The sequence below is a fragment of the Rissa tridactyla genome, chromosome 3, assembly GCF_028500815.1.
Source record: "Rissa tridactyla isolate bRisTri1 chromosome 3, bRisTri1.patW.cur.20221130, whole genome shotgun sequence".
NCBI classification, from domain to species: Eukaryota; Metazoa; Chordata; class Aves; order Charadriiformes; family Laridae; genus Rissa; species Rissa tridactyla.
In genome coordinates this window covers 27,847,393-27,862,706 of record NC_071468.1, presented here as the reverse complement: position 1 = coordinate 27,862,706, position 15,314 = coordinate 27,847,393, and the positions used below count along the sequence as shown (strand labels likewise).

Here is a 15,314-nt window from a genome sequence, read left to right as displayed (position 1 = left end):
CAGATCTGCACAGCAGGCATCTTTTATTGTATGCATCACTATTGCACACTGATTGATCTCTGGCCATCTTTGCAATTGGCGCAGAAGCAGCTAATGCAAAAGCAATGACCACAAGGAAAATACCATTGAATTTGTAGATACTTATTTCATTAAAATATTATCTGTACTGAGGTGATTCCGTTTCAATCCTCAGGTTACTGAGATCAGAATAGATGCCTTCCCCCTTGGCTCATCCATAAGTAGATGTACGTTCATCTCTGCCGAGTCATGATGTTTGGGTTACGTTAGTGATGGTGAAGAGTAATTCCCTGAAATATCACAAGATATATCAACATGAAAAGAGAGCAAGCGTAATCAGAACAGAACCTGTTTGTTTTCCCCTACTTTTCAGTAGCATCAATGTTTTTAGTTGTTGGTTTGAGTGTGTGGTTCCCCCCATATGCATCAGATCATCTCTCTCTCTATTTTTCCAGGTACTGCTGGAAGAGAGCAGAAGAATGTGTTGCGCTCTGCATTGCTCAGGATCCAAAACGCAAGCAGCCTTATACCTAGGCTCCTGTGCCAGCTGACTTTGATGATAACTAAGTTTAACCTATTTGCCTTATCTTAATTAACTTTTAGCCGGAATGCCTGAAAATTTGAATAGTCTAGCACAATGATTACATTAAATTAAGAGGAGTCAAGTGCTGCGCCCAGTTAAAACTTTTTCCCCCCCCCAAGTAGTTAAAGTTTCAGCAAAATCAGTAATTTCTTTAAAAAAATAGTTCTTATCTGAAAGAAAATGAAAATAGATTCAAGTAGCGGGATTACTTATGTAATAATATATATGATACTACCTAGAATAAGTTAAATCTTTTCAAATGCAATTCCCTGCCACAAGGTGTAGAAAATGAGATAGGACAGGTAATGTTATGCCTACTTAGGGTGCAGTCTTAATTTCCTTGTCTCAGTTTTGTCATTTGTAATAAATGGGGTATAACGTTAGTTACCCAGCCCACAGTAAGGGAGCTTTATTGGCAGCAGCTCACAGATCTTCCGAGTTCTTTAGCTAAAAGGCCCTTTAAAAACCAAAACAAACTGTCCACTGCACTGCTCGAGGATCTCAGAGCTTTGTGAAAGAGAGAAACGTAAAGGGGGAAGCAGTATCTGCAACAAGCCGTATCTGCCACAATATCAAGCATTACTTAGATCACCACCGTACTTGCTTCAGGTAATTTATCGGTTTACCAAATCCAACAGTGCAGTATCAGTCACACATACCATGCTGGATGCTGTCTGTGCACTATGCTATCAAGAACATAGCACAGCAATATGACTTAACACAGGAGCATCCCAGTCACGGGTGTTCTGGTGCAGCAGCAATCTCCAGTCAAAGTAGCTTAAGCGTGTTGGAGGACACGGCAGCAGAAAAATTATTATAATGTTTCTGCTATGTGCTAATTCTTTTTGAACAATGATGTTTCTTGCAGAAATAACAAGTGTCAAATTATCATTTCCTGCTTTTATTCCAGGAACTCTCCGGGTGGGGGGCGGAGGAGGTGTGTATGATTTTTTTTTTGTTGTTCTTGACATTATTAACATCAGAAAACAAGTTGCTTAAACATCTGCAACTATTATCAATAGCATGTTTGAGAAAGCAAAGCATTACCATTTCTTGATTTTTTTAAAATTCTAATTAAGATCAGAAAATATTTCTCTAATATATCTCTTAGCTACAAAGCTCATTAAACTGAGGTGTCACGTGTGGGTTTTTTTCAAGTGTTCATAAATCTGATAAGAAAGACGGCTTGGCTTTAATCTATAACTTACATTTAAGTTCACTAGCTTTTCTAGTAAAGCATACAGCAGAATTTTGCTACATCCTCCTAAAAACTGGGGACCTAATTTGAGATATTGAGCCCAGTCCTTAAGGCTATATTGGGTGTGAGCTATCACACATGAAAAGGAGATATAACACTCCCTTTGAACAAAGGAGTCATTCTTCTCATCACCATCGGTATTGGTGTGTCTGTAGAATTGCCTGCTCCTTGAGTGAACATCTATGGTTGAGGGATCTAGGGTAGCAAAGTGTTATATTTTTAGTCCACCAGTTACAGGGTAACCACTGCAATGCTAGCTATGGATTTACTTCATATCACAGAAACGTTTCTATTTTTCACTCTGAATGACAAGTGGACAGAACACAGCAACATGTAGAACAACATCCAGAATAATCAACAGCTCTTTACCCACCAAGAGGCACTGTGAGCCATGGAAATTTCAGAATAAAAATTAAGGCACCTCTCTTCCAGCTTTAGAGACTTAAGGATTTAAAATAAAGGCTCCACTTAAACTACGTTTGTGCTGAAGTCCTTTTATCACAAATTGTGCTTGAACACCTGAATTCTACCCAAGTCCCATACAAGGCACCTCAAATCAGGGCACCCAGACCAGAAGCATCAAGCCATAGCTCCGTCACCTGCAGTTCTGCCACTGCCAGTGCTCAGAAACCAGGGCTGAGCAGGTCGTCCTAAAGGCTTAGTTAGGCATGATGTCTGCAAAGTGCCCTAATGCACTCCTGTTGACAACGTGCTTGTGCATGGGTGTCCATGACAACACACCAGCCCAAAACCACGTCAAATGTATATACAGGACTTTTTCTTTTCTATGCAAAGTGTACCTGCACCCTGATTTGGGAACCCATTTTCCATCTGAATTGTACAGATATTGTGTCACCTCTCACTTACTAAACTTATACATTTTGGCAGGATTGTGCTAACCTCATTTTATGGTCTTGCATAGACTGTCCATCTGTTGCTTGCTGTTTCTCCAAGATTCAAAAGCAAAGCCTTTATAAAAATGTATATTCTAAGCAGTATTATAATAAAGCCTACGCAGACCAGAAGCCATACCTGTACCATGCTGCATAAATGAATTATTACCTTAAATACACGGAAGACTGTCTAGAATCATAAGCTGGAGCTGACTTGAAAGCTTAGAAACACCCACAAAGGAGTTTGAGTCTACCTACAAGCATCCACAGAGATTCCAAGCCTGAATCTCACCTATCCTACAAGTCAGCAGGAGCTTTCCTCTTCACTTCGAGTGGAAAAAGGTGATGCAGAGCAATCCTGCCAGCTCTTGAGAAAAGTATCAAGGGAGGCTATCATGGTTCAGTGCCTTTAAAATGCTTAATCCCAATGAAAAAACTGGTAAATTTTGTGAACAGAAAGATAAAACATTCCTTTTTAACTATTGATATATTTTGACTTCTATTATTATAGCATTTAAATGGTATAATGAGCAATATAAGCATTATTACAGTACTTCAAATCGAGCCAGTATCTTACATCTTACAGTCAGTCTTTCAATTCATGCAAATTAGCCATATAGATCAAAAATATTTAAATCATTTAGTGTCTCCTCCTATTGCCACTAAGCTAGGCAGGTCTGACCTGATAGGGTACTGATATTCTTATTTTGAGCTATGCTGACTTACATGAATTATGGAAATAAATTGATAGTGTCTCACTATATTCATCCTTATTAAGTATTGAAATATGAGACAATAACAAAAATATGTTGATTAGCAAGGTTACATTATACATTAGCACCAGTTCAAAACTAGTATTGATTGAAGTAATCATAATACTTAAATAATCCTGGTACAGTAAATAAAGCTTAATCTTCACCAGCTATTTCTATAATATTGAAATAAGACCTATAAAAAGCAACTTTATGCAAAACACATATATTTGTGGTTCCAAGAGAACTACTAGAGGAAAACAATGACCCTCACAGATCATGTAGTAAACATATCACAGATCAACAGCAGAGCTCAAGATTGTCCTATTTTTTTTTTTTTTTTAAATAACACAGTTAAGGCAAGACAATGATCTAATGGTAACTACATTTCATCTTGCAGTGCATAAACTGACAGCTTGTAAAAGTCAAGAGAGGAACTCTTCTTCCTCCATGCTTGCTTTATTTTTAGATCTTGCTTGTTCCTTTGAAGTAACAAACCCTACCAAAGGCAGAAAACTGGACTAGGTGGATCAGTAAACTAGTAAAATCAGGTGTTATAATAAACTCTTTCCTCAAATCTATGCAGCATTTACTCACACTTGTAAACCAATGTTATCTTGTTGCCTGAAGATAATAAATACTTTCATTCTGTTGTTAAAAACATTAACCATACACTGATTTCAGTTCTTCAGCCACATTGATTTTATAGAACAGATGCACAGAAAGCAACCCTCCCACCATCACTGCATATAAGTAAAGGAAGAAAAATGACTTAAGCTATTTAACAAATTCCTACAAAAACAGCTTGTGTTCATAATGCAGACATCTTAGGGCTTTGGGGTTTTGTTTTATTTATTTTATTTTCAGTTAATAATCCAGAGTGCACTTGAATGAATGCTTCAGGCTAATGAAGGTCATCACCTCCTGGTCTGTTTCTGATTGACTACAAAAGTAATTGTAGATCTACTCTTCAATATCAAAGTATGCAGAATAATAGTTGATGGGACCCAAAGTAAAAGTGGTGATTTTAAAGTAATAATGAATAAGACAAAGTTAATATCTGCCTTGCAGCTCACAGTAAATACCTGACCTACGGGCCCTAGCACTATCTGGTACAGAAGGATCTTATGCTGGATCCCATCAGCAATATTTTCAGTGACTGTCCAGAAAATATGGTAGTGCATAAAAACTCTCCCTTTTAATGTTACTGGAATTTTAATTGAAGCTTGAAAGCTAGGGATATAAATATACACACACACAAAGTCAGACATTTTGGCGATGTTTCGCCTAATGGCAAAGTCATCAGGCAAATCAATCCCAACGTACACATCAGATTCCCTTCTGCAGACAGCTCTCCTCTTTGGGGTCTGCAAATTGTAGAACAGTTCTTTCTCAATTGCTGTTTCTCTAGGTTAACTACATCTCCAAGGTCTTTGGCCTGGTAATTCATTATAAATTGCATCAGGACCACATGCTGGAAGATTTGAACACTGTTTTGTATTTTTAGAGTTGCTAAATAGGTGCACGTATGTGGCCATTACATAGCTAAATAAAAAATTATGTCCTTGGTTTGGGAGATAAATTGCACTGAAATTGAAGCAAAATTATCTGGGTTCTAAAAGCACTACATTATATAACCTCATAAGCCACGGAGAAAGATGTCATGGCTGTGACAAAGTAAAGTAAGCATAAGCACGCTGGGAGCTTCAGTGAGCAATTTGGGTACATCTTTATCATGTCAGAGAAAGATAGGACTTCTGCAGTGCTGTACAACTATATGTACCAGCAAAAAATATTAAAGATGTTCTAATGTTTTTCCCCTTGAAGGAAACTAGGTTGCTTAGAAGGCAATACTAAAGCACATAGGTGATGAAGCTTGTACTTCACTCATAGCAGTCTTAAACCTTCTATGTAAGTTGCCCGTAAGTTCAAACCATATGCTTTATGGTTTGAAAATAAATTTGACAATCCAATTGAACAAAGCAACTAAACACGTGCCAATGCGTAGAACTGAAGCTCGAAAGCTTCAGCATACAATTTCCAAACACAGCTGGGGTTTGATACCGAAATACAGTCATTACACCTTACCTAGCTCTTTGGTATCTCTCTCTCCCTCCAAAACCCCCAGGGCAGCATCTGGACTCCACGCAGAAGGCAGATTTGGGCACCTCCAAATAGGCTCCACAATAACCAATGTGCTGAGCAGAGAATGGCACACACAACACACAGCTGTCCACAGCTGAGCTGCAAGGAAATGCCTGGAGGGTCATTTAAATGCTGTGCTCTGCTCTCAGGGTGCTGCAGAGAGCCACCTCCACTGAGGAGCCACAGGGCCCTGTACTTTACTTTTTCTAAGAGCTAAACAAAGTTCATTCTCTTCTTGCAAATCACAGCCAGAGAGCTATAACTTCATTTTACCCAATTGTCCTGGGAAAAGAGCAGTATAGCAAGCAGCAGAAGTCCCAGGGATAGCTCCCATCTCCACACAGGAGCAGGAAGTCAAACTCAAATTTTTGCTATCCCGCAGGAACATTTCAGACACAGGTTCTGCTGTTAGGGGCATTTCCACTCCTTCTTGGTGCAGCTCCGCAGTATTGTGGCAAGATAACTGAACCCTGCAGGAAGCACCGCAGTATTGCTTGTGAGCTAAAGGATAATTCCTACTCCCCAAATGCAGTTACAGAAAATTTAGTCTATAAAATAAAAGCAAGTACTGACAGAAAGCACATATCATTACAAAGCCATTGTTCCAGCAGCAATTATTTGCCTGAACACATTTGTGATCTGAGCTGTCTATAGCATCTTGGCATACGTTACAAAATGAAGGTGAACAACACATTTTGACTTGGGAAAAAATCATCAGCAGATTGTCGAACCACAAATAGATCAGCTTTGTTTATGACAACCTGAGAAAAATGTTAACAGTTACTGATAGCTGCCTGATATTGGCAACTAACAACCCACATGGTTCAAACCCTATATGCTTTACTACCGAGTGGCAAATAAACATTCAATGCACAGGTCTCCTCATTAGACAGTATCTTGTTATTCTCTTCAGGAGGAGAATGGTAAACACTGAATGAAACCGAGTAAAAGCTTCACGGAATGACAGGAATTCATTTAATTTTTTTTACCCACCAAAACCTACTAGATTAGCTTTACTTTTAAACCAAGATAGGAAACTGTATGACAGCACTGGAATCAGGAATCAAATTGCCTTATCCTATCAGACAGAGTTTAAAATGAAAATTAACTAATTCTGGCTTCTCTTTCCAGTATGGATGACAACGTTCAGTTGTCTAAAGCTATTTCTTCCATCTTTTGGACATAATGTAGGCAATTTACACCCAGTTCTTCACTGAAAGCAATTTGCCACCACTTACATCTTTGCCATTTTAGATGCAGCTGCCCTGATTTCTGCCAGTATATAAACAGAATCAGGCTGCTACACTACAATAATGCAAATGTTGCTTTGCTGTGTTCTGCATCCCCTAAAATTCCACCGCATAGTTTCATAGAGTTTATTTATATTTTATATATATATATAAACACACAGACATATATACACACACACCTATATATGCCTTATGAGTATTTTTATGGAGTAATTAGTTGTATCTTGCTCATACTGGTGAAATTTGTGCCAAGCATGCTGTGCGTGCTTGGCGTTTTGTAACATGACTAGCCCATTATTGGCAGTCAGAGAGATAGAGATTGATACTAAAGGTCATTTTTATTTATGTCAGACACAGGATGTTTCAGAAGCTTTTACGGAGCAGCTACATCTGTGCTCTCTGGTGGTTGGAACCACTCCATACATACTGCTGGAGGACAGAAAAAGCAGATTGTACAAGAGGGAAGCGCTATCCTGGGCTTCACTGGAAGATGACTACACTAAACGTTCCACCTAACCCAGCTCTTTCACAGCATCCCAGGCAGCGGGGCTGTGCAGCTCACAAACATTCCTCATTAAAACCCAACCTTTGGCCCTCCATATCAGTTTTAATCTAATAGAAAGGTTTCGTGGCATTTAGTTCCTCTATAGCAAAATTAACTCTACTTGCAAAACTTCCTCCCCCTCAGAGGGAAATAAGATGTAGGCTTGGAAGACCAAATCCACAATGATATTTAAGTGCCTGAGGAACTGTGCCAGATCGTCTGGCAGGGGAAGCTAAACAGACTCAATTTTAAAAAGGAGTATAGTGAATGGAGAGACAGACTGAAGGCTCAGGAGAATGAAGTACTCTTGTTATCTACTATGGGGGGAGCTGTTAAGTGGAAAAGCAAACTTCTTTTCTATTCTTGCTCATCTGTGTGCTTTAACCTACCATTAGTGCCATCTCCACTCGTATTTGAGACTGGCCTTTGCTGCAGCTGGCACCAAGTTAGTCACAGATGCTATTTCCATGACATCCACATGACGGCAGTGGGAACTGGACAGAGATAAACACAGTTTGTATGATCACATGAACAGTCATATTCAAGTTCCTTGCCATACAGGACTAATAAAAATACTCTTTATGAAAGGTATTAATATTTGTCTTGCTTAAAAATAAGACACATAGAAACAGGTGAAAATATTTTGAAACCCCGTGTTACTGATTATTTTATACAGCCTGTGTATTTTGTCATTAAACTGTTATTTTCCATAATTATTCCTTAACATTTTGTATTGAGCCCATTTTATTAATTTCCTCATATGTCTGTATTGGGACAAATGCTATTTTCAGCTGTATTTGTGTAAATACGTAGCTAACAGAAGTACCCTGATCTCACAGCACTGGAACAAGAGGACAATTTGGCTCTCTATCTACATAGGCATTATAGCTAAAGCCTGACACAATGATGGAACTGCATCAGTTAATGAAGGCTCCTTAACACAAGGTACACTCCAACGCGACATTTCTAATCTGCAGGTTGTAACTTTACTCTAATAGCGCACCTTATTCAAGATAAAAGAACAAAACACTTGGTGCTTTAACACACTTATTATAGATGAGTTAGTCTTTACAGAAATGCTAGAAAAACAGATATTATTAGCTGCATTCTGTTGAAAAGGAACAGCTTCCAGATGCCAGTGTTAACACCTAGATACATGCAGAAGACAGAACTGGAAATCAATGAGAACATCTAAAAAAAAATAATAAAAATCTCAGTTCACTAACTTCTTACTCATTATTTTGGAATTCAACTAAAAGTTAAGTGTAGTTCAAAGCAATCTCTAAAATTAGCTTATTAATCATCTAAAGATAGAGAGTTATGAATTGGAACTGAAAGACCATTCATTTTAATATTTTTTTTTTTTTTTTTTTTTAAGATTTGACCCTGCCCTAGCAAAGATTACACCTGCTCAGAGCAGAGCCTGCAGTAGAACAATGGAAAGCATTCAAATGCCAGTAACGTCTCCCATATTTGTATTCCTAAAAGCTCAGCATACAGAAGTCTTTTAAAGAAAAGAAACAGGTTCGTTTGAAAATATTTTAGGGTACTAAGAGCTAAAAGAGATTTCTCCAATTCGTTTTATTGCTTTCTCAAATAAATGCACACTATTAGAATCTGACATTCATTTATCTGATTTGAAGAAGGTTAGGAAACGTATGCTAGAACAAGCAAGTAGTAGTTCTTGTGCATGTGTTTTAAAGGCACGCAAAACCCCTTTCACTCTAGTGCCTGATGTGTTTAGGGAAATAATAGACATAATTTAAGTTATCTGCCATAAGGTCTTCACTGAAGAGGTTCATGCTGTGAGGATTTCCATGGCAACTACTTAAAGTGGCATAAGTGTTCAATTTTGAAATTGAAAGCCCAGGGACATGGTTAGCTACAGTAATAATACCAAATAAACCACCTAAACAGAGATCTTTCATTCAGGGCCAAGTAAACTAACTTTCTTCTGCCTCTATGGGAACCAACTCCAGAAGCATTCATTAAGTTCAAAAAACTTTGTGTTTTTTGTTTTTTTTTTTACAAGAAACAAGAATGCATTTGCATATACACATATAGCTAAAATAATGAGTTCCTTAAATTCCCTACTATACAGTACATCAGGCAGCGTATAGAAAGTCTGTATGAAGATTATACCAGGGTCAACTCAAAGAGGCACAAAATCAGATTTTGTGGAACATTTCCAAGTCTATTGAAATTGACCTGCAAAGAGATTCCAAAGAGATGACAATCCCTCAACAGTTATTAAAATATTTAGAAAACAAGTACTCACCAATCTATTGAAGCTGCTACAACAAATTGAAGTTCTGTCATGATATAGCAGTAAAAAGGGGAACCTAAATTAATAAGCACTGCTCCAGAGTGAAAAAGAAGAAAAAACAAACTTATACCTGCCTCAGCAAACACAAAACTGGATCAGCCAGATCCTTTATACCTGTTTCTATTCCCTCCAGGTGCAGTCTTGATTTTACCAGGCATGAGTTAAGGGCAGGAATTAAGCACACTCTGCCAATCCCAACCTGCAGACACTTTAGAGATCACAACCAACCAGCATAGATGCAATCCAAGGTTAATTTATAATGGGATGATAGGGAACAAGTCCTAAAACCACTTGGCCCCAACTAATTCTTCTCAGCCCCGGTCTTCATGGTGATTGCTTGATCCAGCTGAATGTATTCATCTCACAGAGCTGACGGCTGATACCTTTACTTGTCAGCTTAAGTCATACTTTAAAAGTTCTCTTTCTGCAGTATAGTTCAGTTGATACAGATCATTAAAGCTAGCTTGGAAAATACAGTTTACTTTTATGCAATCATCTGAAAGAGAGAATTTTATATCAACTCAAGTAAAGCTCCACAGAATACCTAGGTTTTATATTCTCTTTAATTCTCGCATCTATTTCAGACCTCCATTAAAACTGCGTAACATTAATTTATTCAGGAAAGCTTAATAGTCTCCTATTGGAAGTTTTCTCCATTAAGTTGATATTACTGTCACTTCATGGAAGGCCTGAACAGATGTCCTTTTTTTCCTATAAGCACTTGTCAGAGCTATGCTCACAGAGGCAGTTTCTTACAGTAAAAGTGCCTGGAAATAAATGTTCTCTGTAATATACTATCTCATCTTCTTATCCTCTGACTGGTCAAACAATGACAAAACCATATTGTTCCCTTTAAAGGACATTTAAGGACTCATTCATGAAAGACATAATAGTGGTGGAGAAATGTATGAAGGAAGAGCAATGAGTCAGACTGTCCGCAAACACGTCAGCTGGAGGAAGCCACGTTCATCCAGGCTACACATGAACTCCCTGAACAATTCTACTCTGCCTATTTTTAGCACTGAAAATACTCTAACTTTTATTCTCTTGGGAAAAAGGAAGATGGGAAGGATTAAAGGGACTTGCCCCCGGATTGCACTGACAGGCAGCAGAGCCTTTGCTCTGGGTGGCCTTCAAGTGAGACTGAGCTAGAGAAGAACAAAGGAAGAGTTAATGCACAAATTCCTATACCTGCTCATCTGCTAGGGTCCAGAAAGCAGGAACTGAGTGGCACAGAAAAAACTCCATTGCCAGAGGTGACTGGGGGGGCAATATTTATTCTCACTGCCCCCCGCAGCTAATGTCATTGCCTCTCAACCTGGGCACTGGAGAATGGCATATCCTCCTTGTCTTTATTTGTTCCCACTGAGTTCATTAAGTGCTTTTCTTCACCAGGGATGAAAATATTGAGTTCCAGAACATGCTATGTGTACATTTTTTACTGCATTCACTACCACATGCAGCTACAAAGCAGGTGGGTAAGACATAGTGTGGTCCCATGTGGCTTGGATAGACATTGCTATTGCTGCATGCTCAGGGGAGTTTTTGTTCAGGATTCCCTGTCCTCTAGGAAAAAGCTAAGCCTTTCTCTGCTTAGGCTTGTGCTATTGCCAGAGACCAGGAAGGAAAAACAAAGCTGCACAGAAGGCAAATCTCACTGTATTTGAGTGATCAATAAAGCAAATACTCTATGATGTAAGGCTTCCATTCTCAGCAAGGCACTGTAAAAACTTAGATTGAGACAATCTGTTTCCCTGAGGCTTGTAGGCTAAATAGCAAGCTAGAGAAAGGGAGCTACACAACAAGCAGAGAAAGGCATCTGACAAAAGTGTCATTAGCCCTCCATTTGCTTCACCCACAGCATATGTTTGTTTCTTCTCAGAGTTGGCATTTTCGAAGGTCTGTATGCTCAGTACTTATCCTAAGTATCCAGCAGCGAGAAACAAAGACTGCATAGTCCTCTGAGTTAAAGAGTTATTGTGTTGAAACTTTTCTTCTCTAATCACTCTATGTTGTGAAAATTCAGGTGCCTGACTGGGAAAAAGACATCTAGAGTAGAACGGAGATGACTAAGAAAAAGATTCCTGCCACTTTAATTGCTTTTGTACCAAGATATTACCTCTTGATGCATAAACATCAAATTAGCAATATTCTCAGGGTGAGCAGTAATATGGCAATCAAATAATTCCTTCCAGCTATATAGCAACAACTATGTGCGCGTCTGTCCTACTGTCTTTTCCTCAGTGTTTGGTGCACTGCACATTGAGTATCCTTAAAAATATCCCGATGCTGTAGACACTATTAAATTCCAATTATTCTATCCCTTTGCACTAACTTCATAACTTTGAAGCTTACCAGCACTTGTGTTTCCATTTTACAGAGAGAACTGTATGCCATGGCCGGCACCAGTAACATGGGAGTCAGTGAGCCAAAATGTTACTTCAAAACCTGTGTTTATACACTGATGGCTCTCTCACACATTCCACTGGAATCTGCTCCAGGGAATTTGAAATCCAGCATTACTCAAACCAGTTTAAAAATAATCCTGATATTCCTTATCATTAAAAAATAACTTTTATATAAAGTAATTTTCTTTTTTTTTACCCATATTTCAACTTTAATCAGATTAGTTTCTGCAATATTACTGTCCTGTCACTACCTCACACCTTAATATTCTTGATAATCTGAGTACGTATTTTATCAGCAGTTTAGACATTGTCTAGGGGACCTTAATTCCCATTGCGAAAAGGAAACTACTCACATTTTGGAACTGTGAGCATGGCACAAGTTCATTCAGGAAATTGTCTTGGATTACCCTGTGATTCAGGATGCATCTCTGTTGCTGAACAGGCAAGCACTGGAAGTGAGACTGAGAGCTATTCCCAGCCTTATGCCGCAGCTCTGTTCTGGGGCATTCCAGCTAGTGCCCTTCAAAATTAGGAAGTACGTTGAGGGAAGAGCACTCCTAAGGACTACTCCATGCAGGATGAATGAGGTTACAGGTTTGTCTCCCTCCAGCCTTTGCAATCCTGTGGCATTACCCCGTTATGGTTTTCATTCTCCGTCACTCCTGGCATACCCTCATACCACATCGCAGACCGTAAAACACATGGCACAAGCTCCTCAAGCCAACCATGTCCTCTCAGTAAGCACACTATCTTTTAGGAACTTCTCATTTAGACCATCTTGTTTGCAAGTTAAAACAAGCTTACGTTATTATTATCCACAGCTCATTTCTTACATCCCCCAGAACCACAGATCTATAAATTTATCCTCTTTCTATGATGTATTACCTGACTGTGCTAATACGTATAGCCACGTTTGAATGAGAACGTTGTTTCAGTGAACGCTAGGGATGTGTTCCCTGTTCTCCAAGTTCAGTCAGCAAAAACTCAATAGATGTCAACAGAATCAGTCGGGATTTTCATCTGTATAAATAGGAGCCGGATCTGACAGCCATACAAATTACATCTGTTCCATTGCAGCCATCTGTAATTCAATCTCCAAAATATTAATCAAGTTTATCTGACATGATTTTTCCTCCATCATCAGCTCATGCTGCTTATTGCTTCTTGGTCTGTTACCCTTATAGACTCGACTTTTATTCCCCTTAATATTTATGCCTTTACTTCAAGAGAGTTTGAGTTAGATTTATTGGACAAACTTTTTAGTGATCAACACCACACTACTGTCTCTTTAATTGTTCTATACGTATCATCTGTTTGCTATACGGCTCTCTGTGATCTGGTTTTTGCTCTGCTAACATAACACAGTATGTTTAGCTTTAGCAGTACATTTCAGTATTACAACTTTGTATACACTCAAAGACTAGTACTATCTTGATTTTTATGCCAATTTCTTTGAGTTTCATGTGTTTATCCTGAGTTCTCAGACCTTACTTTGAAGTGAGGTTACATTTAATTTTTCTCAACAATGACAAGGGCTAGAGTACCTTCCCCCACTCCCCGCCCCTTATAATAAAAGCTTTGATTTATTTAAGCAGGTCATTTCTGTTGAAATTCAGAAAAACACTACCTGTTTTGAGATCTGACGGAAATAGCTATACTATAAAGTCTTTTTGAAAACCTGTTGATACTTGTTTTTCTGTGGTAAGATACTGCAGTTGCACTATCACATCATTTTACTTTACTGTATTCTCCAGGGATGACTGGCTGTCCCACTTTTTTTCTGTGCATTCGTTCAGCTATATTTCATATTATTTTTTCCTAGAATTAATAAGCCATATAAACATAAGAATCAGAACATATGCATCTAGAGCTCTCCCCCTCTCACATCACACTATATCAAAACATTTCTATAGTCCAATCTTGGCCACTGAATCCACTTAAATAAATATGGGATCATTTCACGACAATTTAAATTTGCAACTTCCATATATTATGTGATTTTGAAAAACCTCCATTGAACTTCCTGAAAGTATCTTCTTTCCAATTCTTGTTATATCTCATTAACTAGTCTAAAGAATATTTCAATAGAAGCAAAAAAAACAATCCAGGTGTTTTATATTTTTAATAAGTATCTTTGACTTCCCTTTAGTTTGACCTGCAACAGTCCACCTTGTTTGATCTTTGGGTCTTACTGATGCTATGTATGGTATATGGAATCTCTGTTTTTCTTAAAGAATCTTTTTGTATCTTATTCGTCTTCTCATTACCCACCATAGAATAGTGTACCAAGACAGTAATTTTGCTACAAAAAAACATATAGTGTATAAGTCCACAATTGCTTGAATGGGTTAACAACGAACATTGGGTCGAGCCAATCTAATTTCCATCTAGAAACAAGGCAAACAAAGGAGAAATGGTGACACAGAATCACAGAATGGTAGGGTTGGAAGGGACCTCTACTGTCATATTTTGACCCCACTCAAGCCCTAGACACTGGTTCACTTAGGAGGGAAGCAAATCGAGGAAGTATTGTCTAGGTGAAAATAATCTCAGTTGAACTTTAAGTGATACTTAAAACTAGTTGAATAAAATACTGCAGAGAATTGGTAACCGTTGACTGGCAGAATGGTCTTGCATTCAATGCTGTATAAATCACGGTAATCTGGATGATGCAATAGAATATGAATTTATATGAAATAGCACATGAATTTAAAACACATACAATCCCAAACCAGGTAGAATTCCAATATCCTAGAGGTCAGGCTTAGAATTCAAAACTTTCTTGATACATTTGTGTAGGAATGTGTCTGAGAGAAAATGGTCACGTGAGCCAGCCTCCCTACTATGAGAGATTAGATTAAGAGCAAAACAGGTGGTAGAAGATGGAATTAGTACATGGGAAAAACGGGAACTAAGAAGGTAGAAAACATGTGGTGCTAATGACTAAGTAATTTACTATGCGAATTCTTGTAACCAACCTGATCTGTGAATGAACTGCATGGACAGCGCGTGAACAGAGACTGTAAGCCAATCATATAGCTGCCGCTAGCGCGTGCTCTTATTGCCTGTCTATATATACTCTGTGAAACTTAAATAATGGGAGAACGATCATACTCATATTGAGACTCCATCGTTAC

General features: G+C 38.3%; 1 protein-coding gene across 1 annotated transcript in view; it reads left to right on the top strand.

Moving 5' to 3' along the window:
• The window catches only part of HAAO (3-hydroxyanthranilate 3,4-dioxygenase), a 45,188-nt gene extending 33,535 nt beyond the window's left edge, over window positions 1-11,653 (top strand). Inside the window, exon 10 of the mRNA XM_054196255.1 lies at window positions 474-11,653. Coding sequence (XP_054052230.1) covers window positions 474-552 — 79 coding nt within the window. The 3' untranslated portion in view covers window positions 553-11,653. The remainder of the gene's footprint in view (window positions 1-473) is intronic.
• Window positions 11,654-15,314: the final 3,661 nt, after the last annotated feature.